Genomic DNA, 20,541 nt, shown 5'->3' on the forward strand with positions numbered 1-20,541 from the left:
ATGCACCCAAACTGCGTGAAAATGTAATCACATGTCAGTTCTAGTATAATGCATTTGTCCAATGAATACCCCATCATCATCTGCATTTCTTCTTGGTGTAGCAATTTTAATGGCAAGTAGTGTATATCTAACTACGCCTTTACCTTTTAGTCGCTTCAGCTGGTTCAGTTTTGATGTTCACCTTCCAGCAACTTGTGGTATTTCAGGAACGCGCGGCTGCTGGCTGACGTGGTGAGCGGTATGCTGCTGGCACAGAGTTTCTCCATTGGCGTGTCCCTCTGCTTCCAGCTGTACCAAGTGGTGACGGTAAAAAATAACTCTTACAACACTTTAGTAGGCTTCTAGCTTACTATGTGCTTATGGTTCATATTGACTGTCAACTACACGATCATCACTGGAACAATATAATTATCACTATTCTTTAGTTCTTTCATAACACTGTTCACGTATTGTTGTTGCCGTCGTCTTCTAGCCGAAGATTGGTTTGCTGAAGTACTCCACACTTGTCTGTCTTGCGCGATATTCTTCTTTTTTGTGTAGCTAGTGCAGCCTACATCCATTTGAACACATTTACTACACTCCAGCTCTACAATTTTTAGTGCCCACACTTCCATCCATTGGCGAATCGACGATTCATTCATGCCTCACGTTGTATCTCTATCAACCTATCCCCCTTTTTCCCATTTCGGTTTTGTGTCTCCTCACTGATTACCCGATCTTTCCACCTAATCTTCAGCAATCTTCTGTAGCATTTCAACAGCTTCCTTTCTCTTCTAGTGTGAACCAGTTATCGTGCACATTAAGTTAAACTACAGACAAAAATATTTAGAAAGGACTTCCTAATACACACATTTTTATTCGATATTACCACATTTCTCTTTTTCAGAAACACTTTCGCTCTCTCTACTTTGGCCATCTTCAATTATTTTGGTGTTCAAGCAGCAAAACCTACCTACTATTTTTAGTGCCTCAAATCTACTCTAATTCCATCACCACATCCCTTTACCTATGTTTTAATTCTGTTCATGTTTATCTTTTAAGATCTTCTTTCCTTTCAGTTAGTCTTTTACGCCCTTCTCTTACAGACTTACAACCTCAAATTTTATACGTATTTCTCTTTTCTAAACCTTAACTGCCTTTCCAAATTCCTCCGCGGTTTCCTTTATATCTAGATCTACTCTCCGCAAGCCACCTTACGGTGTATGGTGGAGAGTATTTCGCGTACCAGTCTCACTTTCCCCTTTTCCTGTTCCAGTCGCGGATAGTTCGTAGGAAGAAATATTGCTGGTAAGCCTGTGTATGGTCTTGAATCTCTTTAATTTAGCCTTCATGGTCATTTCCTGAGATATAGTGGTTGACTCTTCCAGGAACTTATGCTCTTGGGACTTCAACAGTAGATCATAACGTGATGTTACTGTAGTGTCCCAAGAACGTTGTAAGACCACCGAACTACAATTATTAATTTATGCTACAAATCGCATTAACAGAGCTTAGAATTTTGCACATTCAAAATTAAGTTTTTTCTACGCACAATCCTATAAATATCAGAATTTAATAGCAAGATCTCGCATTTTTTTTTAGATCAAATCTGACAGCAACATGATTTGAACAACTCCTGACAATTTCATAACATTACCACATGTGCTTTTTGAGAAAAAGCTTCTAATGACGAAAAAAATTAAAACCAAAAAAATTGGGCCCAGAAATTTAAAACGGAGAAAATGGGGTTCAAAGATTTTCTTCTCGAACATCTACGTTTCATAAGCTTACTTTCAAATCCTCCACACTAATACTCCTCATACTCCAGGTTTCTCTTCTCTCCCCCCCCCCCCCCCCCTCCTCGAATATGCCTGCCCTGTATTTGTAGGTGAGACACTGATCTGTAAGCTTTCTCCACGCTCACCTCATCGATGGTGTAAAATACTTTTGTTGTAAATACATCCCTCTTCAGCACCTCAATTCTCCAATAATTTTTGTCACTAAAACATAAAGATGAATCATAGACACCTACTTCGAGTACTTCAGGTCCACAGAATGTCGTCTTTGAACATGTAATCGAAATTAAATTACTGACGCTTCCATTTGCACTCTGTATCTCCCATGAAGACACTTACTCAGTAAATCAGGGTTTGCAAGAAGCCTGAATGAGGGTTGAATTGTATTCAAGAGAGCTTCTGGTTAAGAGTGTTTGCGTGAATACATCTTATTTCTTCTGTTTTACTTATACCAATCGTCTTTCGAACACAGATTACGTATTCAGAGGACAATTTGTGGAAAAAAAACTGTACACACAGCTCGCCTCATTGCCTTTAAATTGCTTGTGTTTTTCCTGATAGCTCTCCCATAAAATAACTGAAGAGAATAAATTTCTTTCGGTGTAAGTCTGCGCTTTCCTCCTAATGGTTTTCCATTCTCAAGCACTTCATCTTTTTTCCTCCTTCAGCAAGTGACGAAGTCTACCATCGAGCCTCGTTTGGATGTGGTCAACACATTCCAGCTTTTCTATTGTAGTACAGGTTTTTTTATGTTACAGCACGTGTTGAAGCAAGAAATTTCCTAAACATCGGGAAAGCTGGGAGTGGTTATCAGTGTAGACTTAAAACACTTTAATATTTTAAAAGCATTTCTAAAGTTTCTGTCACGATAAAATTCACACATAACTTGGATTGAACTCTGTCGATTAACAAAATAATGTTTTTGAAAAATTGATTTTTTGGACCTAAATCCATTACAACCCTCCCCAATGAATATGACTACTTCCAGTGATTGTTCTGCAATCGTGTATCGTGTATCTTACATTCGCCTATGTTGAACATCAACTGCCAATCCCTGCACCAAGCTTTGAATTCTGCAAGTCCTCTTCCACTCGCTAAAAGTTTCTAGTGTTCTACTTCTCTTTATACAACAGCATCATCCGCGAAAATCCATTTGCAATTTCCAGCTTTATACATTAGGTCATACGAGTTGCGGAAAGTAATGGTCCTATCATACTTCATTAAGGTACTCTGGAGAGTAATTTCACGTCTGACGATTTCCCTCCGTTAATAATGACATGCTGTGTTCTGTTTGCTACGAACTCTTCGCTCCACACAACTGATCATATATTGAGCATGCTCGCATGTTGTTCATTAGGTGGTAGTGCGGAACTATGTGGAACGCATTCTGGGAGTCAAGGAACACGGCATCAACCCGTGCGTCTGTATTTGCTGCTTTCTGGGTCACATGGACCATCAGAACGAGCTGGGTTTCAAGCTATCGTTGGTTTCGAAACCCATATACATTTCCACATAGGAACTTACAGTCTCCAGAAATTTCATATAACGCGAGCATAAGACATTTTCCATAATTCTAGAACAGAACGACGTCCAAGTTATAGGCCTGTAGCTCTGTGCGTCTGTTCGATAACTCTTATTGAAAACTGGAATGATTTGTGCTTTTTCGAATCATCAGGAACTCTTAGCTCTTCCACAGACCTACGGTGCATTGCCGCTAGAAGAGGGGAAAGTTCTTTCGGATACGCCACGTAGAATCCTACTGGTACCCTGTCAGGTCCAATAGCCTTCTCTCTGTTGAGCAATTCCAGTTGCTTTTCTATTCTGTGGTCACTCATTTCAATATCAGCCATTTTGTGTTTCGTGGAACGATTTTAGGGAAGTACTACATTGCTGTCATCCTCTGCAAAACAGTTTTGCAAAAAGAGGCTTACTACTTATGGTGTTTTCATGTTGTCCTCCGTATCGGTGCCATTATGGTCACAGAAAGTCTGGACAGAGAGCTTAGATCCGTATACTGATTTAACATAGAACCAAATCTTTTAGGATTTTCTGTCAAGTCAGAATTTTCTTTCGAATTCGTTGAACGCTTCACGTATGGCTCTCCTTAAGCTAATTTTGAACTCCTTTAATTGTTGTTTGTCTTTGGGGGCTTTGGGTTCCTTTAAATTAGCAGTGAACTCTGTTTCCCTATCAGCTTTCTAACACTGCTGTACAACCACGCTGGGTCTTCGTCATACCTCACGGCTTTACTGGGCACATACATTTCTAAAGCGTATTCTACACTGCTCTTGCACTTTGCACAGTGATACTCAATAATGTTAGTGTTGGAGATGAATTTCTCATGCTGACCACTCAGGTAATGTGGAATCTGTTTCTTGGCCGGCCGGTATGACCGTGCGGTTCTAGGCACTTCGAACCTGCGACCGCTACGGTTGTTGATGTTAAGTCCCATAGTGCTCAGAGCCTTTAAACCATTTCTGTTTCTTGTCGCCCATGCTAAACAGAACGTCTTCCCACCTTTCTTTGTATTCCTAGTTACAGCGGTATTCACTGATGCTGCTCGATGTACCACTGAACTACTGCTTTCCTTTCATGTCATTCGTTTCTTATCACTGCAGCATGGTTTCAGTACAAGCTGTAGACAACGTATCAGTCTCTCTATTTTATCCATGCTTCTCTCAGAATTTCAGTGCGGATGCTGCTGTCAACACAGTCAAAAGCACTACTGACGCTACAAATGTCTGTCTGCATGTTTCAGTCTGTATCCTAATGTAAGTCGAAGAGTCAGTAATTAAGACCTATTAAATAAGATTTTAGTGTATGTGCTGTGAAACCATAGTACAAGTGTAAGACAATATCAGTACGGAGAGTGTCAGGCATTAGTTGTCTAATCGTGTGAGTCATCTAATTTAAAAACACAACATATTTCTAAGAGACGTGATGTCAGTATGTGAAAAAATGATCTGCATTTTCTTTGTTTAGAGAACCTGATAATGAGGTCATGTCACCCCTAAATATGAATTGTTGTTAAATTAAATAAATCACAGATTTCGATAACTGGTATCTCATAATATCCGTATTGATTTCAGATTGTTCTGATTCCAACTATTACTTTTCCATGCATTTGGTGACTCTTAAGATCCAAATACGGTTAACTCAACAGTATGCGTTAATTGAGAGGTCAGGTCCCGGAGGAGGCTTGATGGGGAAGCTTGTGAGGAAATGGTCAACCTATATGCACTAGATGAGGGTGAGACACACATTCCATGATGCGATCGTGGACAGTAATGACACAAATCGTAGCGCCAATTTAGTATGGTCATGGTGAAATCTGGGAGGAGCAGGTATAACCCTCTAGTGTTATTCACGGCAAGGGGCATAAAAAATTCTCACTGGCTGCTGGCGGATAGTGCAGATCCATGAGCATGAGCATCCAGTCATCTCATCTCACATAATTATCCATCCTGACCCTGCGCCAGTGCGAGACAAGGGAAGATGAAGAAGTTTTTAGGTAGAGTGCTTTGATAACAAAACCCTGACGCTTTAGTGTAAGCTACACTATGTGATCAAAAGTATCCTGACAACCCATAAACATACGTTTTTCGTATTAGGTGAATTGTGCTGCCACCTACTGCCAGGTAATCCATATCAGTGACCTCAGTAGTCATTAGACATCGTTAGAGAGAAGAATAGGGCGCTCCGCGGAACTCATGGACTTCGAACGTGGTCAGATGATTGGTTGTCAATTGTGTCATACGTCTGTAAGCGAGATTTCGACACTCCGAAACATCATTAGGTCAACTGTTTTCGATGTTATAGTGAAGTAGAAACGAGAAGAGACACGTACAGCACAAAAGTGTACAGGCCGACCTCGTCTGTTGACTGACAGAGACCGCGGACAGATGAAGAGGGTCGTAATGTGTAGTAGACAGGCATCTATCCAGATCATTACACAGGAATTACAAACTGCTTCAGGATCCATTGCAACTACTATGACAGTTAGGCGAAAGACAAGAAAACTTTGATTTCATGGTCGAGCGGATGCTCATAAGCCACACATCACGCCGGTAAACGTCAAACGATGCCTCGCTTGATGTAAAGAGTGTAAACATTAGACGATTGTACAGTGGAAAATAGTTGTGTGCTGTGACTAATCACGGTACAGAATGTGGCAATCCGATGTCAGGGTGTGGGTATCGCGAATGCCCGGTGAACGTCATCTGCCAGCGTATCTAGTACCAAAAGTAAAACTCGGAGGTGGTAGTGCTCCAGTGTGGTCGAGTTCTCATGGAGGGGGCTTGCACCCCATGTTGGTTCCTGGTATCACAGAACAGGTCTACATGGCAACTCGCGGACGGCAGTTGCATCTTTCAACACGATCGTCCACCTGTTTTTCATTTTTTTTTGTCATCAGTCTTCTGACTGGTTTGATGCGGCCCGCCACGAATTCATCTCGAATGCTAACTTCTTCATCTCAGAGTAGCACTTCCAACCTACGTCCTCAATTATTTGCTGGATGTATTCCAATCTCTGTCTTCCTCTACAGTTTTTGCCCTCTACAGATCTCTCTAGTACCATGGCAGTCATTCCCTCATGTCTTAACAGATGTCCTATCATCCTGTCCCTTCTCCTTACCAGTGTTTTCCACATATTCTTTTCCTCTCCGATTTTGCGTAGAACCTCCTCATTCCTTACCTTTTTAAGTCCACCAAATTTTCAACATTCGTCTGTAACACCACATCTCAGGTGCTTCGATTCTTTTCTGTTCCTGTTTTCCCACGGTCCATGTTTCTCTACCATACAACACCGTACTCCACACACACACATTCTCAGAAATTTCTTCGTCAAATTAAGGCCGATATTTGATATTAGTGGACTTCTCTTGGCCAGGAATACCCTTTTCGCCATTGTTAGTCCTCCTTGCTCCGTACGTCACTGGATATTTTACTGACTAGGTTGCAGAATTCCTTAGCTTCATCTACTTCGTTACCATTAATGCTGATTTCAAGTTTCTCGCTTTTCTCATTACTACCACTCCTCATTACCTTCGTCTTTCTTCGATTTACTCTCAATTCATACTCTCTCCTCATTAGACTGTTCATTCCGTTCAACAGATCATGTAATTCTTCTTCACTTTCACTCAGGATAGCAATGTCATCAACGAATCGTATCCTTGATATCCTTTCAACTTGAATTTTAATACCGCTGTTGAACCTTTCTTTTATTTCCATCATTGCTTCCTCTATGTACAGATTGAACAGTAGGGTTGAAAGGCTACAGCCTTGTCTTACACCCTTTTTAATACGAACGTTTCGTTCTTGATCGTCCACTTTTATTATTCCCTCTTGGCTGTTGTACATATTTATATGACCCGTCTCTCCCTATAGCTTAACCCAACTTCTACGAGGAAAAGGCGCTGGAATCTGTAAACTTGAACCCCGCAGTATTTTGAATGTATCCTGACGTCGCGTTTGTATTGTGACCCCATGGTAAAGATAAAAGACTTCTGAATTACATCCATAGACAACTTCAGTTCACAATGGAAATTGAAAAAATGGATGCCTTCATTTTTGGATGCTTTGGTGCGACTCAAAGATGATGACATTTTGCCGGCCGAAGTGGCCGTTCGGTTCTAGGCGCTGCAGTCTGCAACCACGAGACCTGTCCGGACAGGTTCGAATACTGCCTAGGGCATGGATGTGTGTGATGTCTTTAGGTTAGTTAGGTTTAACTAGTTCGGAGTTCTAGGGAACTAATGACCTCAGAAGTTGAGTCCCATAGTGCTCAGAGTCATTTGAACCATTTTTGATGACATTTTGGGTCATGCAGTATATCTGAAACCGCCCCATAAGGATTTATATTTACGTGCAAATAGCTGGCACCATCCTTCACAGACGATGAGTGTTCTCAGAACTCTGCTGCACAGAGCAAATGTCGTTGCTGACGAGAGCAGTCTGGAGGACGAACTTCTACGCCTGAGAAGATGTTTGGAAGCCAACGGATGTAAGTAGCCTGTTTTTATGTTGGCAGCGCTATACACTGTGTTAATATCGCTGACAGCTCTCTGCGCCCTGGTGAGAGATTCTGTGGTTGGATGGACTAGCAGTTAGCGAGTGGATTGAGAAGTGTATGGGTATGTTTTTCTTAGTGGAGACTGTTTTGGCGGGAGATTCATTGTAAAGTGAGACGCAAGAAAATGTAAAATGAGGATGGAGGTTGCTGCTCATGTTTGCGTTGTGGAATTATTGATAACTATATAATTTTTGGAACTGGATGTCACATGAATAAGGTAAATTTTTCTAAATACATTGTTTCCTCTTCAACAAAATCTTTCTTCTGTTTACCATATGCCTCCTAGTAATTATATTCTATGGTAGTTAGAATATTTTTATTTAGTTTGCTGTAGTTGCTGCTTGCTGTAATTGCTGTAGTTTCTGTTATGAAGATTTTCAGTGAGGTAAGTGACTTATAAAAAAATGGGGTTCGTGATTGAAATGAGTTTAGGCAATTAACAGGGCTGGAGGTAGTTTTTTATTAGTTTAATTTCATATTTTTTTGGACTTTTATTATTGTTAGGATGTCTTGCAATTCACAGCCATTCTTTTGTGTAAAATTATTGGAAGTCATGTTGTCACTGAATAGTAGTCAGATTTGGTTTGGCTTGTATATTGTGGGTAATAAATGAACAGGTTAACTTCGAGTTGTTTCTGTCAGGGAAATTCTGTAGGTCAGTGTTTAAATAATAAAAATAATTAAAGTAATAGTTTCTTGAGTATTCTCCAAAACAGACACGTAAGGCGCCAGCTGTTGGCATAATGAATGCAGAACAAGACACGGAAAGCTTTAAATCCATGGCATCCCTGCCATACGTGGGAAGCCTACCGTCAGAAATAGGACGGATCCTCAACACACACCAAGTGAAAGTGATTTGGCGCCCTCCACCAAAGGCAGCAGCACTCCTGTGTTGCCGGCCCATGTGGCCGAGCGGTCCTAGGCGCTTCAGTCCGGAACCGCGCTGTTGCTGCGGTCGCAGGTTCGAATCCTGCCTCGGGCATGGATGTGTGTAATGTCCTTAGGTTAGTTAGGTTTAAGTGGTTCTAAGTCCAGGGTACTGATGACCTCAGATGTTAAGTCCCATAGTGCTTTGAGCCATTTGAACCATCTGAACTCCTGCGTTCCGATAAAGATGACTTGGTGCTTCAGAAGCCCCTATAGAGTTCTAACGATTATTAGGTACACTGGGACGTTAACTTCACCGCAGTCCAAAATCTTCTCCTCTCCTCGAAACTCGTGCCGCTTCCATTTGCTGAAAATAACGTTGGCAGACTACAGAAAGTTCTTTTGCTTCGATACAGGATCAGGAAGCTCAGCATTTACTGCTTGTTTAATCCCATAACCAGGAGCTACACAAATGCATCGCGGTGTGCAGCGAACTTAAGACGGCCGTGGAGCTGAATTTACAGACGTGATTACTACAGGGATCACTCAAGATTGTAAGCTTAATCCAGAGGACTCCACTTGCATGCTTTCTACAGGGTACATTACTTTTCATGATTTTATGTACAGCGCAGAGAGGAGCATAAGATCATAAATCCATTCGGCATGGTAACACAACAGCACTGTTTCTCATTTCAGAATAGAGGAAGCCTCGGCGACATTCTCAAATACGTTGCCTACATGAGCGTTATGGTCACCGAGCTGGGCGTCTACTGCTGGTTCGGCAATGAACTCATTACAGAGGTATGCGACATTACCGTCATTCTATGGTAGTACAGTGAACCATAATTCTTCATTTTGTCATCAGTATTTTACGAGATGCATTCAGTAAGTAATGGCACACGTTTTTTTTTCTGAAAGCAGATTGGTTTTATTCAGGATTCCAATACACCATATTATTCCACTGTCTATGGCTAAGAAACCCTACTTGTCAACATAATCTCCGTTCAATGCGACGGCCTTACGACACCTTACTGCGAGGGCATGCGTGCTCGCGTGGTACCACTTTATACTGGCCGACGTGGGAGCCAACCTCTTGCTGCATCAGTAGCCTCCCCATTATCCAAGTGTCGTTTCTCGTCGAGTGCATCCTTCATTGGGCCTAACAGATGTAATTCGGTAGGTGTGATAGCAGGGCGGTAGGGTGATGAGGAAGAAGAGTGCAGTGAAGACTTCTGAGTTCCTCTCGCGTGCATATGCTTGTGTGAGGGCTTGCGTTGTCATGGAGAAGGAGACGTTTGTACGCATGTTTGTGGCAACGCACACGGTGAAATCGTTTCTTCGAATTCTGAGGGTAGCACCGTGCACTTCAGAGTTATCTTTGCACAATGAGGGAGGACGTTAACCAGGCAGAATAACCACTTTACAGTCCCAGAAGACCGCAGCCATTACTTTAGCGGCTGAGGATGCGACTTCGATATTTTTTTCGGGGGATAGATGGTGTGGCGCCACTTGCATGGATTGCCGTTTTGTTTCAGATTCGAAGGGATCAACCCATGTTTCAACACCTGTGACTTCGTTCGACTAAAAACTGTGACTATCAGCTTCGTAACGTGCAAGCAATTCCGCACACACGGTCCCTAATTCCTCTTAATGGTTATGTTGCGCAGCGATAAACTCACCCCTTTGAATACCCCAACTGGCGGACGAATATGTCAGCACTTCCAACAGTGACGTCCAGTTGTGGAGCGAGGTGATTGATTGTGATCTATAGATCTCCTAGAATGAGAGAGTCCGCATGTTCCAACATGCGATAGCAAGACAGCAAGAAATAGTCACGATCGCAAGATACGATGGTAAGTCAAATGTAAACCCTAAATTTGCAATAAGGAATCGAAATTTCGCGCCGTTATCCTGTAAGTTGGTAAGAGTGCTGCAAACAGCTTGCAGAATGACCTTTAGGTGGCAGCATAGTGCAGATACCGTCGCAGTATCGGTATAAAGATGGCCACCCCACTTACGACTTTCACAAGGGAAGAACAGCAATCTGTTATTCGGTTTTTGCGTAGTGAAGGTGTGAAACCTATCGAAATTCATCGACGAATAAAGGTTCAGTACGGTGATGCATGTTTCTCACAGCAGCAAGTCTACGAATGGAGTAGGAAGTTCGCAAATGGTGTGACTTCAGTGGAAGATGCCCCTCGTCCTGGTCAGGCACAACGAGTTGTGACTCCACAGAACATTGCAGCAGTTGAAGCCATAGTGAAGGAAAAACCGCCGAGTGACACTGAATGACATTGCGGCATGTGTACAGATTAGTCATGTGTCAGCACACCACATTGTGCATCATGTGCTCCAGTTTCACAAAGTGTCTGCAAGATGAGTGCTACGGCAGCTGACTCCTGACACGAGAGAACGACGTGTTGATGCTTGTGAAGAACTTCTTCGGCGCTTTGAACAAGAAGGTGATGCCTTCCGTGCAAGAATCGTTAGTGGGGACGAAACCTGGGTTCACTTCCAGCAACTGGAAACGAAGAGAGCGAGCAAGGAATGGCGCCATTCCTCATCACCAAAGCCAAAGAAGTTTCGAACAGAATCATCAGCAGGGAAGGTTATGCTGGCTCTATTTTGGGACGAAAAAGGCGTCATTTTGGAGCAATATACGCCTAGAGAGACCACCGTCACCAGTGCATCATACACAGATCTCCTAAAAAATCATCTGCGGCCTGCAAACAAATCAAAGCGACGTGGACTGCCGTCAGCATGTGTCCTTTTGCAGTATGACAATGCAAGGCCCCACGCTGCCGTACAACAGTTGCAACAATCCCAGACCTGCATTTTGAGTGTCTTCCTCAACCACCATACTCATCAGACCTTGCCTCAAGTGATTTCCATATGTTTGGACCACTCAAAGATGCATTGGGAGGAAAGAAGTTCCGTTCTGATGAAGAGGTACGCCACGCGGTGCATGAGTGGTTGCATGGACTGCCAAAGTAATTTTTTTCTAACGTAATTTATGCACTTTGTAAGCGCTGGAGGACTTGCATTGAGCGTGGGGGAGATTATGTTGAAAAGTGATACAGCTTTGTACCACTTCTGCGCAGTAAATAATATTTAAAAAAATATTGTTTTCATTTGACTCACCCTCGTATCATTTAAAATGACCGCGTCCGACACTGATTGCAGCGTTTGCTGGAGCTGGTGCAGTTCTGAGCAGCTGCGTGTTATCAAGACGATAACAGCTGGTGCGGCCTGCCGGCACGTGGGATATCGGACTGATTTGCGCTACCTTGCTGCGATGATGACGGACGACTAACCCAACGACTCAGCGTGCTTTTGTTCACTATCAGAACATCGTAGAGATTCTGCACGGTCCTACGAACATCTGCGATGCTCTGGGTTTGGGCTAAAAGAGAATGACAGCACTCTGCCTGGAACGCACCTCTTGTACAGACGCCGTTTTGAAGGCTATAGCGCCGCCACCTATGAGAAATTCATGAAATTATAGGGGCTGACACGAGAATATTCCGTGATGTTCCATAGCAAGTTGCACATTTTTTCAACTGAAACTGTCCGAGACTAGTAGGTGTTGCATTACTTATGGAACACCTTTCGTACGTATTATATGCTTGTCTTCAAAGGGAACTTGTTCGTGTTTATTTGATGATTTACGGCGCCCAACAGTGGGTTTATCAGCACCATTCCTAAAACAATCTGATACTAATCTGTTTCAAACGCATAAAGGAACAATAACGTACGTAAATAGAATACCAGAAGGACAAACGTCATTCATTACGCCACATTAAGGTTGTCCTTAGCACAAAAAGTGTTGTATAATGCGGCAACTAAAATTGTTGATCAGTAATCTAGTGAAATAAAATCTCTGACATATGGCAAAACAGAATTTGAAAACAAACTAAAAAAGTTTCATCTTGATAACTCATTCGATCCGTAGATGGATTTGTATTATCGTAATGTGTAAAATTTGGGCGGAGAGGTGGGTGGTCGGAGGGGAGTAGGAATTATTAACTCAAGCCTTTATATTTAAAAATAATAATAATTAAAAAGAGAAAATACTTATAAATGTTCAGCCTGTAGAAATATTTACTACTTACTTTGCGATGTGAATGTGAAATGATTCGTTCCACATCATTACGATTTCTCGTGCAAATGGTCTGTAGAACATGGAACAAAAACAAATCTACAATATCTGTTTACCTAACCATGTCAGTTCTTCATATGACCAGTTGCGATGGTTGTGGGCAGATAATTTACGTGACAACCTTCTTCATAGGCTACTCAGTTCACATCCACACCCATACCCCGCAGTAGAGATTAAATAACTCTTATTTATCTCACAGTGTCTCACATATGTAGCCCTATTTGGTATGGGTCTCACACACTTCGGCAGCACTCTAGAATGGATTGCACGAGAGCTTTGTATGGAATTTCCTTTGTAGGCTGACTGCACTTCCCCAGTAATCTACCAATAGACCGAAGTCTACCACGTACTTTACCCACGACAGAGCCTATGTGAGCATTTCATTTCATATTCCTACAAAGTGCAACACCCAGGTATTCCAGCTGTGACTCATTCATATTATAGTCACAGGATACTACGATTTTTCGTTTTGTGAAGGGTACAGTTTTACATTTCTGAACATTTAAAGCAAGTTGCCAATCTTTGCACCACTTTGAAATCTTACAAGATCTGACTGGGCATTTACGCAGCTTCTGCCCGATACTATACAGCGGCGCACCGAAGTTCGCCGCTGTACCTCCGAGGATGTCTCCCGCAGTCGGAGACGAAACGTCATGGGAGAGTTTTATACTTCGAACACGGTCTATCAGCCCGGAAGTTTTAAGTGAAGAGAACAAGTAAACCTAACATCTTTGAGGATGTCCACATCAGAACTGACTGCAGTTCGCCGCTGTACCTCCGAGGATGTCTCCCGCAGTCGGAAACAAAACGTCATGGGAGAGATTTATAGTTCGACCACGGCCTATCAGCCCGGAAGTTTTAAGTGAAGACAACACCGGCTGTGAAAGCTTACATTGTATGATTTACTTGTTGCCATTAGATAAAAATAAATTTCCATGGTCAGTGATGTTCCGAACTACCAGTTCTAGGTAGTTTTCAGAGAAGGCATTTAGCAACGTTCCATAAGATATCTTATTACACCCACCGCCAGAAAAATTGTAATTTTCCCAATTGTATGTTTAAAATCTCCACCGACGATTACAGTATGATTGGGGAACTTACGTACAAGTGAACTGAGGTTTTCTCTTAAGGTTTCGGTCACATCAGGAGATGAGTCTGGTGCACTGTTGAAGGATCCAGTCATCATTCTACGCCCACTCCTGATACTGAGTCTTGCTCAAACAACCTCACATACAGCTTCAATGTCTATTTAGGTGGATTTGACTTTCTTGTCTACCGACAAATACACCACCTAAATTTCCCATACAGCTTATCCTATCTATATACACTTACATTTTCCCCAGAAATCTCACTGCTGTCAATTCCAGGTTTCAACCGGCTTTCTGTACCTATTATTATATCACTTCACAGTTTCTTCAAGCTCTGCCACTTTGTTGCAAATGCTTCATCAGTTAACCACTAGGATTTTAGTACTCTCATCTGTGTGAGGCATGTCTGTCGATCTTATACTGATACTTCTGTGTTTGATACAGATATCGTTATGTGGAGTGGTTGGAGCTTCGTCTCATTTAAAAAAGCCTTGTATGCACCCCACACGCAGTCAGGTATCTGTGTAGCAACCTCCGATGTGTAGAGCACAACTGACCATTTTTGGAGACCCCACAGTTCTCAACCTTATGGCGCGAGTCCAGGGAGTCTCAGCACACCTTGTCACAGAACCTCGAAGTCTGTTGTTCTGCCGGCGAGAGTGGCCGAGCGGTTCTAGGCGCTACAGTCTGGAACCACGCGACCGCTACGGTCGCAGGTTCGAATCGTGCCTCGGGCTTGGATGTTTGTGATGTCCTTAGGTTAGTTAGGGGGACTGATGACCACATGACCACAGCAGTCCTATAGTTCTCAGAGCCATTTTTGCTGTTGTTCTGTCCTTCGACTCGACTCAGAAGGGGCTACAATCAGCTCTGCAGACAATGCTGCAGGTTGTGAGCATCGAAACTCTTTGCCCAAGGCTGGTCTTCTCAACCTTCTCTGCCAGTCATTGGAATGATCCGAACATGGCTTCGGGGCCCGAAGTCAGACATTCTTTATTCCAACGTGAGCCACAGTTTGCAGTTGTTTGCGCCCTGTTACCTTAATGGCTGCCAGAACAGCCTTTTCAACATGAAAGAGGCCCCAGGCAAACACGCCGAGAACACTTGGTGTCCGTTCCTGTGGCTTGTTGCCATATCATGATGAACTGCCGACGATTACTGGACCGCCTAATCTTTTGTGTCTGCTTACTCTTGACATTGGACAAAACAGGTTTCCCCAAAATACGTGAACTGAGTCGCACAGGCTTTGTTTCAATTTCAGTTGATTAGGTGATCAGTATAACACGGTGAGTCCTCTCTAGTCCCTGTCCACCTAGTACAGGACGCGAAGTTCCACTCTCAGTCAAGTGGACGAATAATGACAGATTCCGTACTTTCTGCAGAGGAGATAGGATCCACAGGAGTGGATAGTACTTGAGATAACTCTCCCACTGGTACCACACGTACGTGACTCTTGAGAGCTCTTGCAACACATCCATTCGCAGCAGGTGCCAATCGTTTGACACCAGTCAGGGCGATTTCCATCTGCTTACGAACGTCAAGCAACTCATACCATGTTTAAGAACGGCATTCACAGTGGAGCTGCAATTTGGCTGGTTCATTGTATTACAATATAGTAAACAAATAACTATGAACTAAGTTTGCTGGGTATCCTTTAATGCGGTGAGCTAAAAACTGCTAATCCCCTATAAGAATTGAAGTACATATACAAAACGAGATTTATATTAAGGCAATAGAAAAAACTACGATGAAAATAACTGGTTTCCTAAAACTTTTTGAGGTTACTTATAGTTATTAGTAAACTCGAAAATAGAGTTGATTTATGATAAATGTAGATATTACATACTCATCTTGAAGGGAAAACTAAATTTAACACAATGTGTTAGTTGCAGTATCTGCCTATAGCAACTAAGTAACAAACGCCTATTTACTACAGACTAGATTACGCACAGAACAATGGAAACTTAAGAAAATTCTCAAAAGTGCGCTTTTATTTGCGTTTCTAATTAATAAAATTCATGGTGATCTACTCTTTGGCAGTAACTGTGAATCACAGACGCCAGTTTGCTGCGAAATAAGTTATCTAAAACACTCATACCGGTAACTTATGAAAATATAGTTTTGTAAGAGTCCGAAAAATCTCAAAAGCAACCTATTTCTCTTATAATTATTCAATGAAATTAAAAAGCGATTGATTTGAAAGAGGACAGGCCTACTGTTTCCAAATTTTTGAAAGACCAGAAATTATATTAAGCTTACAATTGACGATAACAGCCGGCCCGTGTGGCCGAGCGGTTCTAGGCGCTTCAGCCTAGAACAGCGCGACCGCTATGGTCGCTGGTTCGAATCCTGCCTCGGGCATGGATGAGTGTGATGTCCTTAGGTTAGTTAGGTTTAAGTAATTCTAAGTTCTAGGGGACTGATGACCTCAGATGTTGAGTCCCATAGTTCTCAGACCCATTTGAACCATTTTGACGATAACAGTACCAATTTATCACACTACTCTTGAATGTCCGAAATATCACAATATATCACAATATAAACGGGTAATGATATAATCAATGAAACATTATGCAAAATAGAAGCGAACAGTAAAATACGCGATTCTAGAAATTCAAATCGACAATCATTGTCGCATGCGATTGTAGCCAACCTAAACGCAATTTCAACCATCAGAAAACTTTTCCATGTACACATTCATTGTTTTTTCATGCAGTTCCTGTATTTAAGAATAGTCTTCTGCTCAGAGTCTCGTGTTAGGTGTAAGTTAGCTTCTGGAACATCTCTCCTTTTAATAGTTGCTATTTTCAGTCGATTTCTAACAAACCTAAAAGTTATTTAATACTAATGGTCTAAATTCTATCTTTTACTTATGGTATACAGCTCGATTTTGAACCAGTTTATCAATATGACAAATCTGTGCTGTTTTTGTTCTACGATAAAGCCAAAACACATCCCGCACGGGAAAACCCAGAAATGAGGCGAAACTAATATGACCAAGGCGATTCGTGCAGTCAGAAATAAAACTGTTTGGACACTGAAGGTGGCTAAAATATTTAACGTGCAACGATCGAGGTTTTAAGAGTTAGAAAGTCTCAAGTTCTTACTTTCTTAATTTAAAAAAGAAAAACGGAAAAAAGGAACTAGCTTCCTATCTACTTCACATAGAAGAAATTTTATGACTTCACACATGGTGACCTACGTCGAATGGCTTGCCAGTCAGCGACAAGAATGCGCCTACAACATCCGTTTAAGAAAGTAGATACAGGAAGAGCTTGTATGGGTCCATTTTTGTAACGTAATTCTTGTCAGTTTATTACGACGTTGCAAAAATAGATATGATAAAATGTGTGGGCTACTGCAAGATAGTAGCACGTCATTCTCTATCAGTTACCGCCGAAGGAAAAAATCGTTTATATTTAGAGTTTCTGAACATGGGCGATTAAAATCATAAGTTGTTCCGATACTAGACCTGCCTTGGTATTCCCGTAATTCGTTTTTATCTCCTGCACTATGCTAAAACCTCACGAATCCGTTGGTTTGCGATCGCAGCATTGCTGCATTAATAACTCGCTAGAGAACAAATATTGTCTCACCTCTTCGTACACTTACCTAATTTCTCTCACAGTAGTGTTTCGTCTACAACTTAGCGGTTGGTAAGTTGCACGTTGTCACACGTTTTCAATACAAGATTTGTAATACAACTTCGCGTGCTGGAGAAATTGCGCATTTTCACGATGACTGTTATGAGTTATGAGAAGATAAGTAGTTTATTAAGAAGATAAGATTTACACAGCTAAGTGTAAAAAAATCTCATTCTTAACGTTTACTTTCTACAAAACTGATTCACAAAAGTAATGGAATGAAAGTTACACGGTATGAAAATTAGCAGTTTACTTTTTCACACGGAAAGTAAGGCTTTTGATAAAAATAAGTTCATAAAAAGATGTGACTTAGTCTAATACAGGGCTTTCCAACCTTTACAGCTGGTGGACCACTTTTTCAGTCGAAAATCCATGCTGCACCCCTAGTCTGTTCCCAACGACCCCCCCCCCCCCCACCCTGTGTGACCGAGCGGTTCTAGGCGTTTCAGTCTGGAACCGCGCGACCACCACGGTCGCAAGTTCGAATCCTGCCTCGGGCACGGATGTGTGTGATGTCCCTAGGTTAGTTAGGTTTAAGTAGTTCTTAGTTCTAGTGGACTGATGACCTCAGATGTTAAGTCCCATAGTGCTCAGAGCCATTTGGGCCATTTGGAACGTACGCTCTCGGTATTTAATGAGTAAACCACACTGTGATAGACAGAACCTCAACTCTCTTGCAACGTCTGAGACTCTAGCTAGCTGAGCATCTCCGTGGCGCATCCAATGTTACTGAATGAGCCAGTAACAAAACGCGCTACTCTTCTTCCGATCACTTTTATTCTATCCAGCCTATTTGCTACAGATCCCAATCTGAAGAGATGTATTCAAATACAGAACGAGAGTATTACAAGTTGACTCCTCTGGGAGTGGACCACACTTCCTGAGGGTTCAATGAATCTTGATCTGTGGTGTGCCTTACCTGCGAACACTTTTGTGTGGTCGTTTCGCACACATACTCCCATATATTTAATGGACGTGACTGATTCCAGCGATTGTCCTGCAATCGGGTAAACATACAACAATAGCTCTTTCTCCCTGTTTATACTGAGCACACTACATCTCTGACATATGGCAACTGCCGAAAGCAGCTCCAAGCTACGATTCTCTGCCAGTCATCCGCTATTGCGCTCAATTTTCTACCTTATGACTTTTCCGTATACAACTGCATCATTCGTGAAGATTCTCACAGAACTTCCGATGTTATACACAAGGTCATTTATATACCAGGTGTCTCTCTTACGGGCCATTACGCGTATTTTCTCTGGTGTTTCGATAGATACTTCCAATTTTGTATTTGCAACGTGTAGCTGAAGTCAACCCAAAGAAATACGGATGATTACGTCTAACATACGACACTCAGTGTCGACGGAAAAGCGTCGACTCGTTTCCCATTACCTAGTAAATGATTCAAAAAAGGTATTTTCAGCACCCATCCCATAGAGCGGCCCTAGATTTCACTTGTGCGATATTCGTTTTATCCATATACTGGCCATAAACTGGCCATTAAAATTGCTACACCACGAAACTGACCTGCTACAGACGCGAAATTCTACCGACAGGAAGAAGATGCTGTGATATGCAAATGATTAGCTTTTCAGAGCATTCACACAAGGTAGGCGGCGGTCGCGACACCTACAGCGTGCTGACATGAGAAAAGCTTCCAACCGATTTCTCATACACAAACAGCAGTTGACCGGCGTTGCCTGGTGAAACGTTGTTGGGATGCGTCGTGTAAGGAAGAGAAATGCGAACCAGCACATTTCCGACTTTGATAAAGGTCGGATTGTAGCCTATCGCGGGTGCGGTTTATCATATCGCGACATTGCTGCTCGCGTTGGTCGAGATCCAATGACTGTTTGCAGAATATGGAATCGGTGGGTTCCGGACAGTAATATGGAACGCCGTGCTGGATCCCAACGGCGTCGTATCACTAGCAGTCGAGATGACAGGCATCTTATCCGCATGGCTGTAACGGGTCGTTCAGCCACGTCTCTGAGTCAACAGATGGGGACGTTTGCAAGACAACAAACATCTGCACGAACAGATCGACGACGTTTGCAGCACCATGGACTATCAGCTCGAAGATCATGGCTGCGGTTACCATTGACGCTGCATCACAGACAGGAGCGCCTGCGATGGTGTTCTCAACGACGGACCTGGGTGTACGAATGGCAAAACGTCATTTTTTCGGATGAATTCAAGTTCTGTTTACAGTATCATGATGGTCGCATCCGTGTTTGGCAACATCGCGGTGAACTCGCATTGGAAGCGTGTATTCGTCATCGCCATACTAACATATCACCCGGCGTGATGGTATGGGGTGCCATTGGTTACACGTCTCGGTCACCTCTTGTTCGCATTGACGGCACTTTGAACAGTGGACGTTACATTTCAGATGTGTTACTACCTGTGGCTCTACCCTTCATTCGATCCCTGCGAAACCCTACATTTCAGCAGAATAATGCACAACCGCATGTTGCAGGTCCTGTACGGGCCTTTCTGGATACAGAAAGTATTCGACTGCTGGCCTGGCCAGCACATTCTCCAGATCTCTCACCAATTGAAAACGTCTGGTCAATAGTGGCCGATCAGCTGGCTCGTCACAATACGCCAGTTACTACTCTTGATGAAATGTGGTACGATGTTGAAGCTGCATGGGCAGCTGTAGCTGTACACGTCATCCAAGCTCTGTTTGACTCAATGCCCAGGCGTATCAAGGCCGTCATTACGGCCAGAGTTGGTTGTTCTGGGTGCTGATTTCTCAGGATCTGTGTCCCAAATTACGTGCAAATGTAATCACATGTCAGTTCTAGTATAATATATTTGTCCAATGAATACCCGTTTAGCCGGCCGCTGGTGGCCGAGCGGTTCTGGCGCTACAGTCTGGAACCGCGCGTTCGCTACGGTCGCAGGTTCGAATCCTGCCTCGGGCATGG

The 20,541-nt window shown here is 42.7% G+C and overlaps 1 protein-coding gene across 1 annotated transcript in view; it reads left to right on the top strand.

The window, feature by feature from the left end:
- LOC126267695 (uncharacterized) overlaps positions 1 to 20,541 on the top strand; it is a 168,007-nt gene that overhangs the window by 77,154 nt on the left and 70,312 nt on the right. The window contains exon 3 of the mRNA XM_049972996.1: positions 9,411 to 9,515. Coding sequence (XP_049828953.1) covers positions 9,411 to 9,515 — 105 coding nt within the window. The remainder of the gene's footprint in view (positions 1 to 9,410; positions 9,516 to 20,541) is intronic.

Source organism: Schistocerca gregaria, chromosome 4 (assembly GCF_023897955.1).
Source record: "Schistocerca gregaria isolate iqSchGreg1 chromosome 4, iqSchGreg1.2, whole genome shotgun sequence".
Taxonomy (NCBI): Eukaryota; Metazoa; Arthropoda; class Insecta; order Orthoptera; family Acrididae; genus Schistocerca; species Schistocerca gregaria.